This window comes from Tupaia chinensis, unplaced genomic scaffold (assembly GCF_000334495.1).
Source record: "Tupaia chinensis unplaced genomic scaffold, TupChi_1.0 Scaffold000477_1, whole genome shotgun sequence".
Lineage (NCBI taxonomy): Eukaryota > Metazoa > Chordata > Mammalia > Scandentia > Tupaiidae > Tupaia > Tupaia belangeri.
In genome coordinates, this window is record NW_006159986.1 from 2,304,083 (window position 1) to 2,316,014 (window position 11,932).

At 39.4% G+C, this 11,932-nt stretch overlaps 1 protein-coding gene across 1 annotated transcript in view; it reads right to left on the bottom strand.

Annotated features, from left to right (window-relative positions):
- Positions 1-11,932, bottom strand: part of KRT23 (keratin 23) — a 20,819-nt gene that overhangs the window by 6,379 nt on the left and 2,508 nt on the right. The window contains exons 2-5 of the mRNA XM_006155950.3: positions 5,600-5,682; positions 4,365-4,521; positions 3,161-3,322; positions 2,946-3,068 (exon numbers count right to left, since the gene is read on the bottom strand). Coding sequence (XP_006156012.1) covers positions 2,946-3,068; positions 3,161-3,322; positions 4,365-4,521; positions 5,600-5,682 — 525 coding nt within the window. The remainder of the gene's footprint in view (positions 1-2,945; positions 3,069-3,160; positions 3,323-4,364; positions 4,522-5,599; positions 5,683-11,932) is intronic.

Genomic DNA, 11,932 nt, shown 5'->3' on the forward strand with positions numbered 1-11,932 from the left:
TAGCAATGAGGTTCCCCCCCCCCTCCCCGTATGAATCAAATATTGTCCCAATATTGCATGGGACATACTTACATTAAAAAAAAATCAAAACAAGACCAAAAAAAAGCAACCATCCAAACAAACAAAAAAGCCCCAAAACTTTATTATTTATCTTAAATTCAAGTTTAACTGTGTCTTATATTTTAATTTAGCAGATTTCACAACCCTGATCTCAAGCAATGCTTTTTGATTATGGCGATGGTAACAAATTGTCATTTTTTTAATGGAGAGGTTTTTTGCTATTTGGGCGCATGTGCTCACCAGACAGAGAGAGAGAGACAGAAAGCGAGAAATCTCCCCCTAGGGGGGATGGCCATGCTGCAGTCCCTTCTCCTCCGTTATCCTCTCGGGATCTTGGACACAGGCACACACATCCGGCGTGAGTTTTAAGCCACCGGGTCCAGGACTAAAACTGCGGTCGACTACGTGGGAGTCCAGCAACACAGCCATTACGCTAACTGTGGGTCCCACAAATTGTCATTTTTGAGGGAATACAAAACACTATAAAATGAAGGACTGAGTTCAAGTCCCTGTTCCATTTAGGCTTAACACCTGCTTTACTAAACCACGTACCTTCATTCTTAAAGGGAAACATGTATTTGTGTGGGATCCTTTCATTTTATTCTAGTTGCTGATTTTCAAGGGGCCATTAAAGCTGCTTGATGTAAACCCACTTCCCTTGTCTATTCACTTTCCTATCCTCTCAGAGGGCTACTTTGTTTCTTCTCTTCTGTCTTAAACCTCTCCATCCATCCTCCTAGCCCATGGTCTTACTTCCTAGTGTTGTCAAGGAAACAAAAGCAATTAGGAGAAAACTTCCACAATACTTCCACCCACATTCTTAAATCTGTGTCCAGGTACTCACTTCCCTCCTGTAATTATGCATGAGCCTTCTATGCTCTGCCAACTCAGCAATTGCTGGCCTTCTGGCATTAGTGATGTTCTCCTCTCTCCTAGATTATTTCCAATGGCTTTCAAGTAGAAACATTTCTTTCACTTGAAACTTTTCCTCTTAAACTCATCTACCTTTAGACATTATACAATTCCTCTGCTTGCCTGCACCCACAGCAAAACTCCTGAGAGAATTGGCTATACCTGCTCTTTCAAGCTCTTATTGGCTCACCCCTCCAAAGCAGTCTATATAGCCCTATACAGCCTGGCTCGCTTGTTACTCTGTGACCTCCCTTCTCTTTCTCTTCCTCCTGCTTCTTTCCTCTCTTCCTTCTGTTTCCTTCCTTTCCTGTCCTCTCTTTTCTTCTTCCCTATATCCACTCACTGCAGCTATATTTGTTCCCCTGCTGTTCTTCCCACCCATTCACCATTGTACCTTTTAGCTTTTACATTTGCCATTCCCTCCACCTGGAACACCCCCCTCTCCATCCCATAACCACATAAAGCACTTCCTTATCTCTTTAAAGTCTTTGCTGAACTGTCACTTTCATAGTAAAACTGTTTCTGACCACTTTATTTAAAATGGCAGCTGGGACCAGCAGATGGTGTAATGGTTACATTGCCGGAATTCCACGTAGTCAACTGTGTTTCTAGTCCCAGACCAGGCAGCTTGACTCATGATGGGCATGTGTGTGTGCATGCCCAAAATACCGAGAGGAAAATGGAGAGGGAGAAGGGATTGTGGTGTGGCCACCCCTCCTCGGGGTGTGTGCGTGCGTGTGTGTGTGTGTGATTTCTCGCTTTCTGTGTCTCTCTCTCTGTCTCTCCAGTGACCACATGCACCCTATAGCAAAAATCTCTCACACACAAAAATAATAGTAATAAAATAAAATAAAATAAAATAAAATAAAATAAAATAAAATAAAATGGCAGCTCTTCACTCTGGCATGTCTCACCTCCTCCCATGTTTCATTTCTTTGCAGCAATTTTCTTTAATCTGATTATTTATACATTTATTTGTCTGCTACCTCCACTAGAATATAAATTCCTTCACCACAAAATCCTCAACGTTAAGAATAATGTCAGATAGTAGAACGCATGAAAATGGGTATAAAATGCCTTGCCAACCTCACAGATTTGTTGGAAAATAATGTATGTTAAAATGTTTTGAAAGCTGCACAATATCATTTTTGTTTCTGTACTCATTATTTTTACCTTGACAATACACATTTTTAATGTCTGTTCACCATCATTGATTTATAAAACATAACAGTCATTTACCATGTGCACTATCAATACAAATGAACTAATGATTTTCTCTCAAGACTAATGGAGAGCACCCAGGAATTATATAAATGAATGATTAGAAGATTTAGTAAGCTATGAAAGGAATAAAATGTTATATTGTGTTTAACAAATTTTGAATCCTTATGACACACATACAAAGCATTTTATTAAATCAGGAAGGTAATAGAAATGACTTAGAAGAACTTACAGCTTGCTGAGTGATAAAGCACATACACAATAAATTTAAAGTAGTATTTTAAAGTCTGTGAGGACTGGATTTTTAACTTCTCACGTGAATTTTTCTATTTTGAAGTTTAGAGGATAGCTTAGTTGCTAGTGGAGAGGACACTGATAGATATTATGAGGGTTTAGCCCTCACCTCCAAATATCATGTGATTCCACCAGTGGTCATTTACCAGCTGTACGGCCTAGGCCACTTAATTGTTTGGAGCTTTGGTTTCCTCATCTCTAAGGCAGAGACACTAAAAGCCACCTGGGAAGGTTAATGTGAGGATTCACATTTGACATTTAATGTAACGAACTACCTAGCGTGTCAGCTGGCACCATCTGGACACTCAGTACATGATCACCCTTGTTGTCATTGTCAGCATGAACAATTTAGTTGGCAATTGGGAAATGAGAGAGGTCCGAAGAGGCCCAGAAGTGACAGCGAGGAAGGCTTTGTGGAGAAGATGGTAGGGGACCAGGTTTTGCTAGCTCTGACTCACCCTGTTGTGCTGTGTCTGCAGGTCAATCTCTAGAGCCTGGAAAGTGCGCTTCAGCTCATGGATGTCACTCTGGCTGCTCCGTACAGCTGCTGGACTGGCCACCTCCTGGGACATGGCAGCTGACTGTGAAGCCAAACAAAGGAGGGTTCAGCATTGGGACCACATGGACAGAAACTTTGCCGGGGCGGGGGGAGGGGGTGGCACCTTTCCTTTACCTGCTCTTTATACCAATTGTCCAAGTCTTCATGTTTCTTCTTTATTATAAACTCGTACTCCTGCCTCATATCCTCCAGGACCTTAATCAGATCTTCCCCTGGAGTTGCATCCACCTTCACATTGACCTTGAAGGCATTTGGCACTTGGTATTCTTCTATTTCCTATTTAAAAGCAGGTAGAAAATGAATAGGTTGTGACAATCAGAAGGATGGAATGTTGTGTTAATTGGCAGCAGTAAACGGATCTTTTAAAAATTCAGCTTTTATGGTTGCTACACTTTCATTGGTTTGGTTTGGTTTGTCAGTTATTACTTGTTGATAAAATATGTTATATTCTTTTCTCCCCCTAATAATTGTATAAATTAAGAGTAGCACAGGACAGGTAGTCAAATGGCCTCTGCAATTACTCTCTAAATCCCTGAGAAAGAATTATGCTTCCATGGTGTGTGAAGTCCTCTTTGGCAAAAGCTTACTGGTGAAAGGGCTGTACAATCAAGTAGTTGAACATTTCAAGTTATAGGTTGAAGCTTTTGGGTCACAGTTCAGTAACTGGGCAGAGGCTTTTGAAATCTTGTCAGTACCTTGTGACTGAAGTACTGACATCCATAAAATTTCATGAATACCAAGAAGTCACAGGAACAGTTTAATTAACGATCATTGTTTAAGCAGCTACCCAGAAACCAGGTTCTTTGATGTTCAGAAGTAATTTTGTTTGCCTAAAATGGGAGTTATTTTTCTGTTATTTTATCAGAGTTTCAGAGGCTTGAGATGGATAGTAATTCTTTAAAAGTCAATTAAATGATTCTGAACATTAGTTCTTAATTTTGGCCACTAGGCATATTTACCTTGTTCTGTAGCAGATTCTCTTGTCTGTCGTTCCCCAATTTGCTACACATTGGGTCAACAAAAGTTCAATCTCCTACATTTTTTTTCCCTATAGGATCACACTAATAAACAAGTCTAGCTAAACATTGCATGTTAATGAAAGTGTTGACTAAATCATCTTTAATTATGAACATGTTTTGGTTGTTGTATTTGACATGAGTTGATAACCTCGAGACTGGAAAAATGAGATAGCTATGTGGCTCTTTAATAGAGTGAGGGACAATAGAACTAGCATCCAGGTGGAGGTTTCTTCTGGAGCTACTGAAGTGTGTACAGGTCAAGAGCGGTGCTCAGTGCTTGGAGTTCCTGGAAGTCCTACCTGTTCATGGTGCTTCTTCATGAGGATGAGGTCTTTTCTCATTCCCTCCACCTCTTGTTCCAGGTCTGTTGTGACAATGGTCAGGTTATCTAAGGTCTTTCGGAGATTCTCAACTTCAATTTCTAAGTCTTTCTTAAAGGAATGTTCATGTTCATACCTTTGGTTAGAAAGAAGGAAAGAGTATACCTGTTGTTGGAAGACCGTGATCTTCTTTTTAAAAAAATTATTTAATTTTATTTATTATAATTATTTTTTAAAAATTTGCTATAGGCCATGCATGCTTACCAGAGAGAGACAGAGAGTGAGAAAGTGAGAAGGCTGGTGGCTTTCAGGTCCAGGACTTGAACCCACAGTTGGCCATGTGGAAGTCCAGCATCTTAGCCACCACACCACCTGATGGCCCAGCTGTGGTCTTAAGTATTCACCTTAGTTTAGAGATGAATCTCTTCCTTTTTAGGTTTAGTGAGGGTAAATGAATACTTATAGGAAGGATATCCTTTGTATGTCTGTTTCATTCTGTGCTTTTCTGTGATGGTGACTCAATGTCTATTGTTTAATTGAGTGGAGAGATTAGAATTATAAATATCATATTCCCATCATCTACCTTAGCAACCATTAGAATTTTGCCATATTTGCTTCATCTATAGTCACTACTAAAATATTTTAAAGCAAATTATAGACATTTTAAAATTTTACCCCTAAATACTTCAGAATGCAGTAGTTCACATCTAAAAATGAATAACTCTAATATTATATACTTCTTTTTTAATGATAGCGAGTATGTGTGGAGAAGAGAGAGGGAAACTGACATCCTCTTGACAGAGTTTAGTCATGCCATGATCTTCTTTCCCCAGTCTCCCAGCAGCTCAGGATCCTGGGTACCTGCACATGTGCCCAGAATGTTTTTTTTTCATGCTCACCTGAGGATCTAAACCCTCGGTCAGCTATATGGCTTCCAGCCTTGCAGGGCATGTATGTCATTGTTGTGCCATAGTAGCTAGGTTTATCATTTAATTATTGCTTCATATTCCAATTTCCTTATGCTAAAACATGCATTTTATGTCTGGCTTGTATAAACTAAGGTCCATCTAAGTAGTATACATTGCATTTGTTGTTGTTACACCTTTTAATTATAACTCAGTAAGATTCTAGATGTGGGTCATGGCAGAATGAGTTTTCCTTTTGTAAAGCAGGCAAACAGAAAACCTGCACAGCACTGTGAAGAAGGAACTTACTTGAGGTTGAAGTCATCTGCTGCCATCCTGGCATTGTCGATGAGAAGGATGATCTGGGCGTTGGTCATCTTGCCATCCATTATCTGTAAATGTGCACCAAAAGTGATTTCAGTTGGACACACCTACACACGTGTAGAGAGCTTTATTTATGTTCTCTAATTTTCCTCAGTATTTGACCTGTCAGCCCAAACACATTCTTTTTAGGAGTGGAGCAGTGGCTAATAAAATCAGTAGATATTTAACTGAGCACATACTAGGCGCAAAGCGCAGAATGATTTTATCTTAAGGGTGTGATCTGCAATCAGTTTCACTGCTTGTTTTTTTTTTAACATTGAATATAGGCTGGGATTGATGCAACTGCTAAAGGAATGATACAGTATGGGGAAGGACAGTAATTGTTCAAAATGCCTTCTATGTTTCTGAATTATGAACTTGCCTCAGTGTTTTGCTTAAGTTATCCACATCTGAAGATGTTAAAAGGAATCTAGGCTGTGACATTTTTCTTACTGTGAATGTATTAGTTCAGCTCTTTTGAAGTACTTATTATTTTAACTAGACATGATTTTATTTTTTTGTAGAGACAGAGTCTTGCTGTATTGCCCAGGCTTGCCTCAGTTTTCTTGCCTCCACCTCCTGGGTAGCTGGAATTCAGGCACAGACCACTGTGCTTATCCTAGGTGAACATAATTCTGACTTGGGATCACATTCACATTTCCAATCAATGTTACCAAGCAAAGTTGACAAACTAATTTTAAATGTATTTCATAATAGCATCTCATAGCACAATAGCCTTTCTCCCAAAGCGACTGCAGCCATACACATACCTAAGGTGATGTGTTTGTATCTTACTCTATGATGAGAATGCTCCCATTGTAGCTGTTAAAATATTAACTGAAAGAATTATTTACTATTGAATGAAATGCTTAATAAGCTTTAATAGTGTTAAAGTCTGAGGTTAAAGACTCTCACTCGATGTTTATATACTTCACTTAAAAAAAAAGATATTGGGGGATTTGGACCACTGAAGAAGACCCTCTGCCCAGACTTCATCCTCCTGCTCCCTAGATCTAGCCAGGAGCCAGGTTAGAGCACCCTACTTCTCGCTTTCCATCTCTCGCTCTCTCTTTTTTTTTTTTTTGGTAAAAGAATTTTACTATGTGGCTTAGGTAGCTTTTTGCATTCTACTAACAGAAAAGCACATCTCTCTCTATTTTTAATTAAAAAATATTTTTATTGATCTATTTTTATTTAAATTTAATTATTTACATTCATTCACTGTACATCATTACAGTATACAAAATGAGATTTTCCATCCAGAGTACACTGTATATTGGCTCAATCAAGCACATCAACATATGTGTTATCGTCAACAAATAATTTTCCACTTCTTGTTTCCTGTATATTTTGCTTTTTTCCCCCATCCTTGATTCCCTATCTCTCACCTTCTGCCATCTCCCACCCTCCTCCCACAATATCTCTGGTATCCCATGGTTGCTTTTTATGCCCCCCCCCCACATTTTATTGATTCACTAAAGATCTTAATTAATCTAAATATTTTCAATAGCAAGCACAGCTGATATGCACATGTCCGTGAACACAAGTCTGACTTTAGGCATAAACCTCAGTGAGTAGAATGAAAATTTTTTTAGACTCAGCTCTCTGCTACTCCTTTTGTCTTTCTAATTCTTGTCTTTCTAATTCTTACCTTTCTCCCTCCCCCCATAGGATAAGCCAATCAGCAGCCATCTATATTTGAGTTCTGAGCATCCCCATTCAGGGATTTCGACCATTGAAGACCCTCTGCCCAGACTTCACCTTCCTGCTCCCCAGATCTATCCAGGGGCCAGGTTAGAGCACCCTGCTTCTTCTCTCTGTCTCTTTCCATCTCTCTCTCTCTTTTTAATGTCATTTAATTTTTAAGTTTTGCTCTCTGCTGCTCTTTTGTTTTTCTAATTCTTACTTTCCCCGCCCTCATAGGATAAACCAATCACCTTCCATTCATATTTGAGTTCTGAGCAGCCACATTCGTGCAGCGTGCTAGCACGCCATGCAGTTTTCATCTTTTGACAACAAATATTTTCTTCTCTTTTTCTTATTGTTTTTGTCTTTTTAAAAAATTCTCTTCTTCTTCTTAATTCCTTTTCCTTATCTTTTGACCTTTCTCACTTTTCTGCTCAGCCTCCACACACTGACTTTCTAGACAGATCTAGGTACTCAGTAGCCAAATATCTGGATACTTTTAGGGTCAGATTAATCCTCAATTTTCATTGAATCAGCTGTGCAAAGGGAGAAAAACAGTCTACATTCCTCTGAATGCTGAGACTTAACTCTAAAAAGTAGGAACTATAGTGAAGCAGTAAAATGTGAAGGAAAAAAGGCATGGAAAACAACTTTACACACCAGAGACAGTGTGGGAGAAGGAGGGGAATTGGCAGAGGGTAAGAGGTAGGGGATCAAGGAGGGGAAAAAAAAAAGGCAAAAGATATAAGAAACAAGAAATAGAAAATTATTTGTTGATGGTAACATGTACGGTTATAGCTTTAATTGAGCCAATATACAATGTATACTGGATGGAAAATCTCCTTTGGTATACTGTATTGATGTACAGTGAATGACTGGAAAGAAAGAAAGAAAGAAAGGAAGAAAGAAAGAAAGAAAGAAAGAAAGAAAGAAAGAAAGAGAGAGAAAGAAAGAAAGAAAGAAAAGAAAAGAAAAGAAAAGAAAAGAAAAGAAAAGAAAAAAGTAAGATATTGGGGCCAGATGGTAGCAGAGCAGTAAAACATGACACTGAGGCAGGAAGGCCACCCGTTCACACCCAGAGGCCTCCCTGAATATACCAGGCATGCGTGTGCCTGTTTTCCTGGCTGGCTGAAGCTGGGGGTAGATCACAGTGTTAAGACCCTGTCAAGGGGGCTGTATTTCTATATATGTCTGTCTGGCTCTCTTATTCATGGAAGAAATTACAAAGTTTAAAATAAATATGGTTGAAAATGTTAACCTGGGCAATTGTGTATGCAGTATGTTATAATCAGAGAAATGGTACACATTTGACTTATGTTACTCTCTTTCGGAAAAGGGGGGGAAGGTGTCTCAGTGTCAAAAGCATATTATTGCTGTGTATTGTGCTGGTATTGTGCCAAAATAAGAATTGGGAGCTTTCCTTTGGTTTGTGTTCTGCTACTGACCATCGTGTGGAATTGTGCCAGTCACTCTGCTCCTGGGGCTTCAGTGTCACCACCTGTAAATTATATCATGGAGTAGGACCAGCAGATGGTATAATGGTTACATCACTGGACTCCTGCATAGTTGACTGTGGTTCGAGTTCTGGACCTGGTGACTTAAAACTCATGCTGGGTGTGAGTACGTGTGTGCCTAAGATGCCAAGAGGAGAAGGGATTGCGGCACGGCCATCCTTTTGGAGGGGGGTTTCTTGCTTTCTGTCTCTCGGTCTCCCCAGTGAATGTATGCACCCTATAGTAAAAAAATCTCTCTTCAAAAGAAATGATATCATGGAGTTTATACTAGAAACAGGTGACGTTAGCGATCTTAGATCTAAACTTCTGTAATTTATTTGGAGTCAGAGAATCCTGTGACATTCCCATTGTATTTATTCAGTTAATTCCTTTATTTAAAAAGGATTTTCTTGAGACAAAGCAATACCTCCACACAAAGGCACCTTTTAGAAGTCTGCACCTTCTTAAAGCTTCACTGATTACATGGAATGTGGTATCATGAATGCACTTATAGCAGGATTCCAAGGTGGTAAGAACACCAGGTCTGGAACTCCAGGAGTGGGGCCTGGGATCCAGTTCCAGCACCCACTAGCTAAATGAGCTTGGCTGATCCTTAGTTTCTTCATCCATAAAATGGCAAGAATAATAGTCACTTAATCCAGGAATTCTAAGAATTAGAGGAGATCAAATAATTTTGTAAAATGGTATATTCTTGACGTACTGTAAAATTAGTTGAAACTGAATAGTTCAGAAAAGTGTAGCTCATACGATTTTCTTTATTAAAAATTCTAGTACTTTTGTAGAGTCAATGTCTATACTAGATATCTCTCTCTCTCTCCTAAAGTTTATTTCTTTCTGAGAGAGAGATGAGAGAGAGAGAGACAGAGAGATAGGCATCCCCAGCAGGATCCCTCATGCCATGATCCAAGCATTGGATTATTGGCAAGCATTCCTGGTGTGCTCAGGCAGGTCCGGGGACATGAACCTAGGATCTTTCCTATGTAGCTGCCATTGTATTACTGCTGTGACACAGCCTGGCCCCTCCCCAAGTTTTACACGTTGCAATACAACCTCAAACTTTTGCTGTTCTTAGGGAGAGCGCCAGTCTGGCTGCCTCTGCCCAATTTCCTTCTTCCATTTGTGGAATTCCAAAGGGTGCTATGACTTTGCCTTTGCTCTAAAAAGGGATACTGTAGATATTTCCTCATCTTTTCTCTACAGTGCTGCTTAGGAGCATTCATAGCAATAGTTCTTTTCTCTGCAGGTTCTTTTTTCTTTGTATTATCTGAACTCATGAAAAAAAAATCTCCATCCCCAAAAACCTGGGGACCCCTGGATTAAATCTTACCTTTTTGTGCACTTAGTTACTCTCTTTGACACATACCATACAGCACTGATGGACATCCAAGGAAACCTAGTGCTATACATGCTATAGCACCAGAACATCAAAAATACTATCTGTGGGTCTATTTGGCTTTTCTGGGTTAAAGTGATAATTTCTTCATTGTAAAACCCACATGCAGTGTCCAGTCTTCTAGTCATAGTTAATGAGTGTGTGAGTTCTGAAATGTACTTGAAAAAAAGTACATTTAGGTTTACTTTATATGGTGTTATGATACAGTCATTATTCCTGAGCCGGTTCTCATGGTAGTGAATGGATAAAGACGGATTGAGAAAGAATATAGGAGGCACAGGTTTTGCATTGTATGTTGTAATTAATCACCTAGATTCTCCCTAAGGCTCTGAATTCACTCTTTTAAAATCTAGTTGGTATAGTAATGCAGCATTTTTGCTCCAAGGCTTATGATCTCCTAGTAGGGAGAGGAAAATAGAATGTTGGGCCGTAAACCAAAATGCTAAATATAGTACTGTTGAGAATCATTCAGAGTTTTATTTATGATGCCCTATGACTATGTCCAGTCATGGATTTCAAAATGGATTAATTTTTTAGCTCAATTTTTTTATTTCCTTTTTCCTTCTTTCTTTTTTTCCCCTCTTTCTTCCTTCTTTGTTTCTCTTCCTTCCTTTCTCCCTCCCTCCCTCTTTCTTTCTTTCTTTCTTTCTTTCTTTCTTTCTTTCTTTCTTTCTTTCTTTCTTTCTTTCTTTCTTTCTTTCTTTCTTTTTTCTTTCTCTTTTTTAGTTTTTGACATAGGCATGTGTACTCACCAGAGAGAGAGACAGAAAGAGAAAGTGAGAAGGAAAGTGAGAAATAACCACCAAGGGGCTGACCATGCAACAATCCCATCTCCTCCATTCTCCTCTCTGGATTTTGGGCACACATGCACATGCACAGGTATGATTTTCAAGCCGCCAGGCCTGGAACTCAAATTGTGGTAGGCTATGTGGAATCTAGAGCCTTAAGTACCATGCCACTTGCTGGCCTCTTTTTAAAAGAATGTTTATTTATTTCTTGAGAGAGAAAAAGAGAGAAAGAAATAGATACCCCCAACTAGACTTTCTTCTGCAATCCACCCCAGCCTCAGTTGGCCTGGATCATAGGCATGCACATGCATGACCAGCAGAATGGTCATGGTCATGGGAATCCAGGACCTTTCTTGCCAGGTGGGTCCCTGGTTAATTATTAGGGTGATTATTCAATAATTTGGGTTTGCATTACCACTGCACCACTGCCTGGCCTTGAACTCAATTTCTTTCTTCTTTTTTAAATAGACTTTTTCACATATTTAAAGAATTATTTTATTTAACTTTATTTATTTATTTATTTATTTAAATGTGATCAGAGAGGGACAGAGTGAGAGAAAGAGAGAGAAAGTGAGAAAGCAACCCGCCACGTTCGGAACTCGAACCTCTGTCGGCCATGTGGGAGTCCAGCGCCCTTAGCCACTATGCCACCTGCTGTCTCCAAACTAAATTTCTCAGGCTTTTTGAGTAACATCTTGTATCTCCAAAGTGGAGGTGGAGAAGAGCTGTATCTACTTGGAGCATTTCCTTAAGACCCAGGTCCAGCTCTAGGTAATTGTGAGACCTCTTTGGTCCTCTGTTTTCTCATCTGTAAATGGGTAAGGTTGAGATAGACAACCTCAACTGAAATAGCTGTTTTTTGCCAACAAAGGGGTAATGCAACAATGCAACACAAACT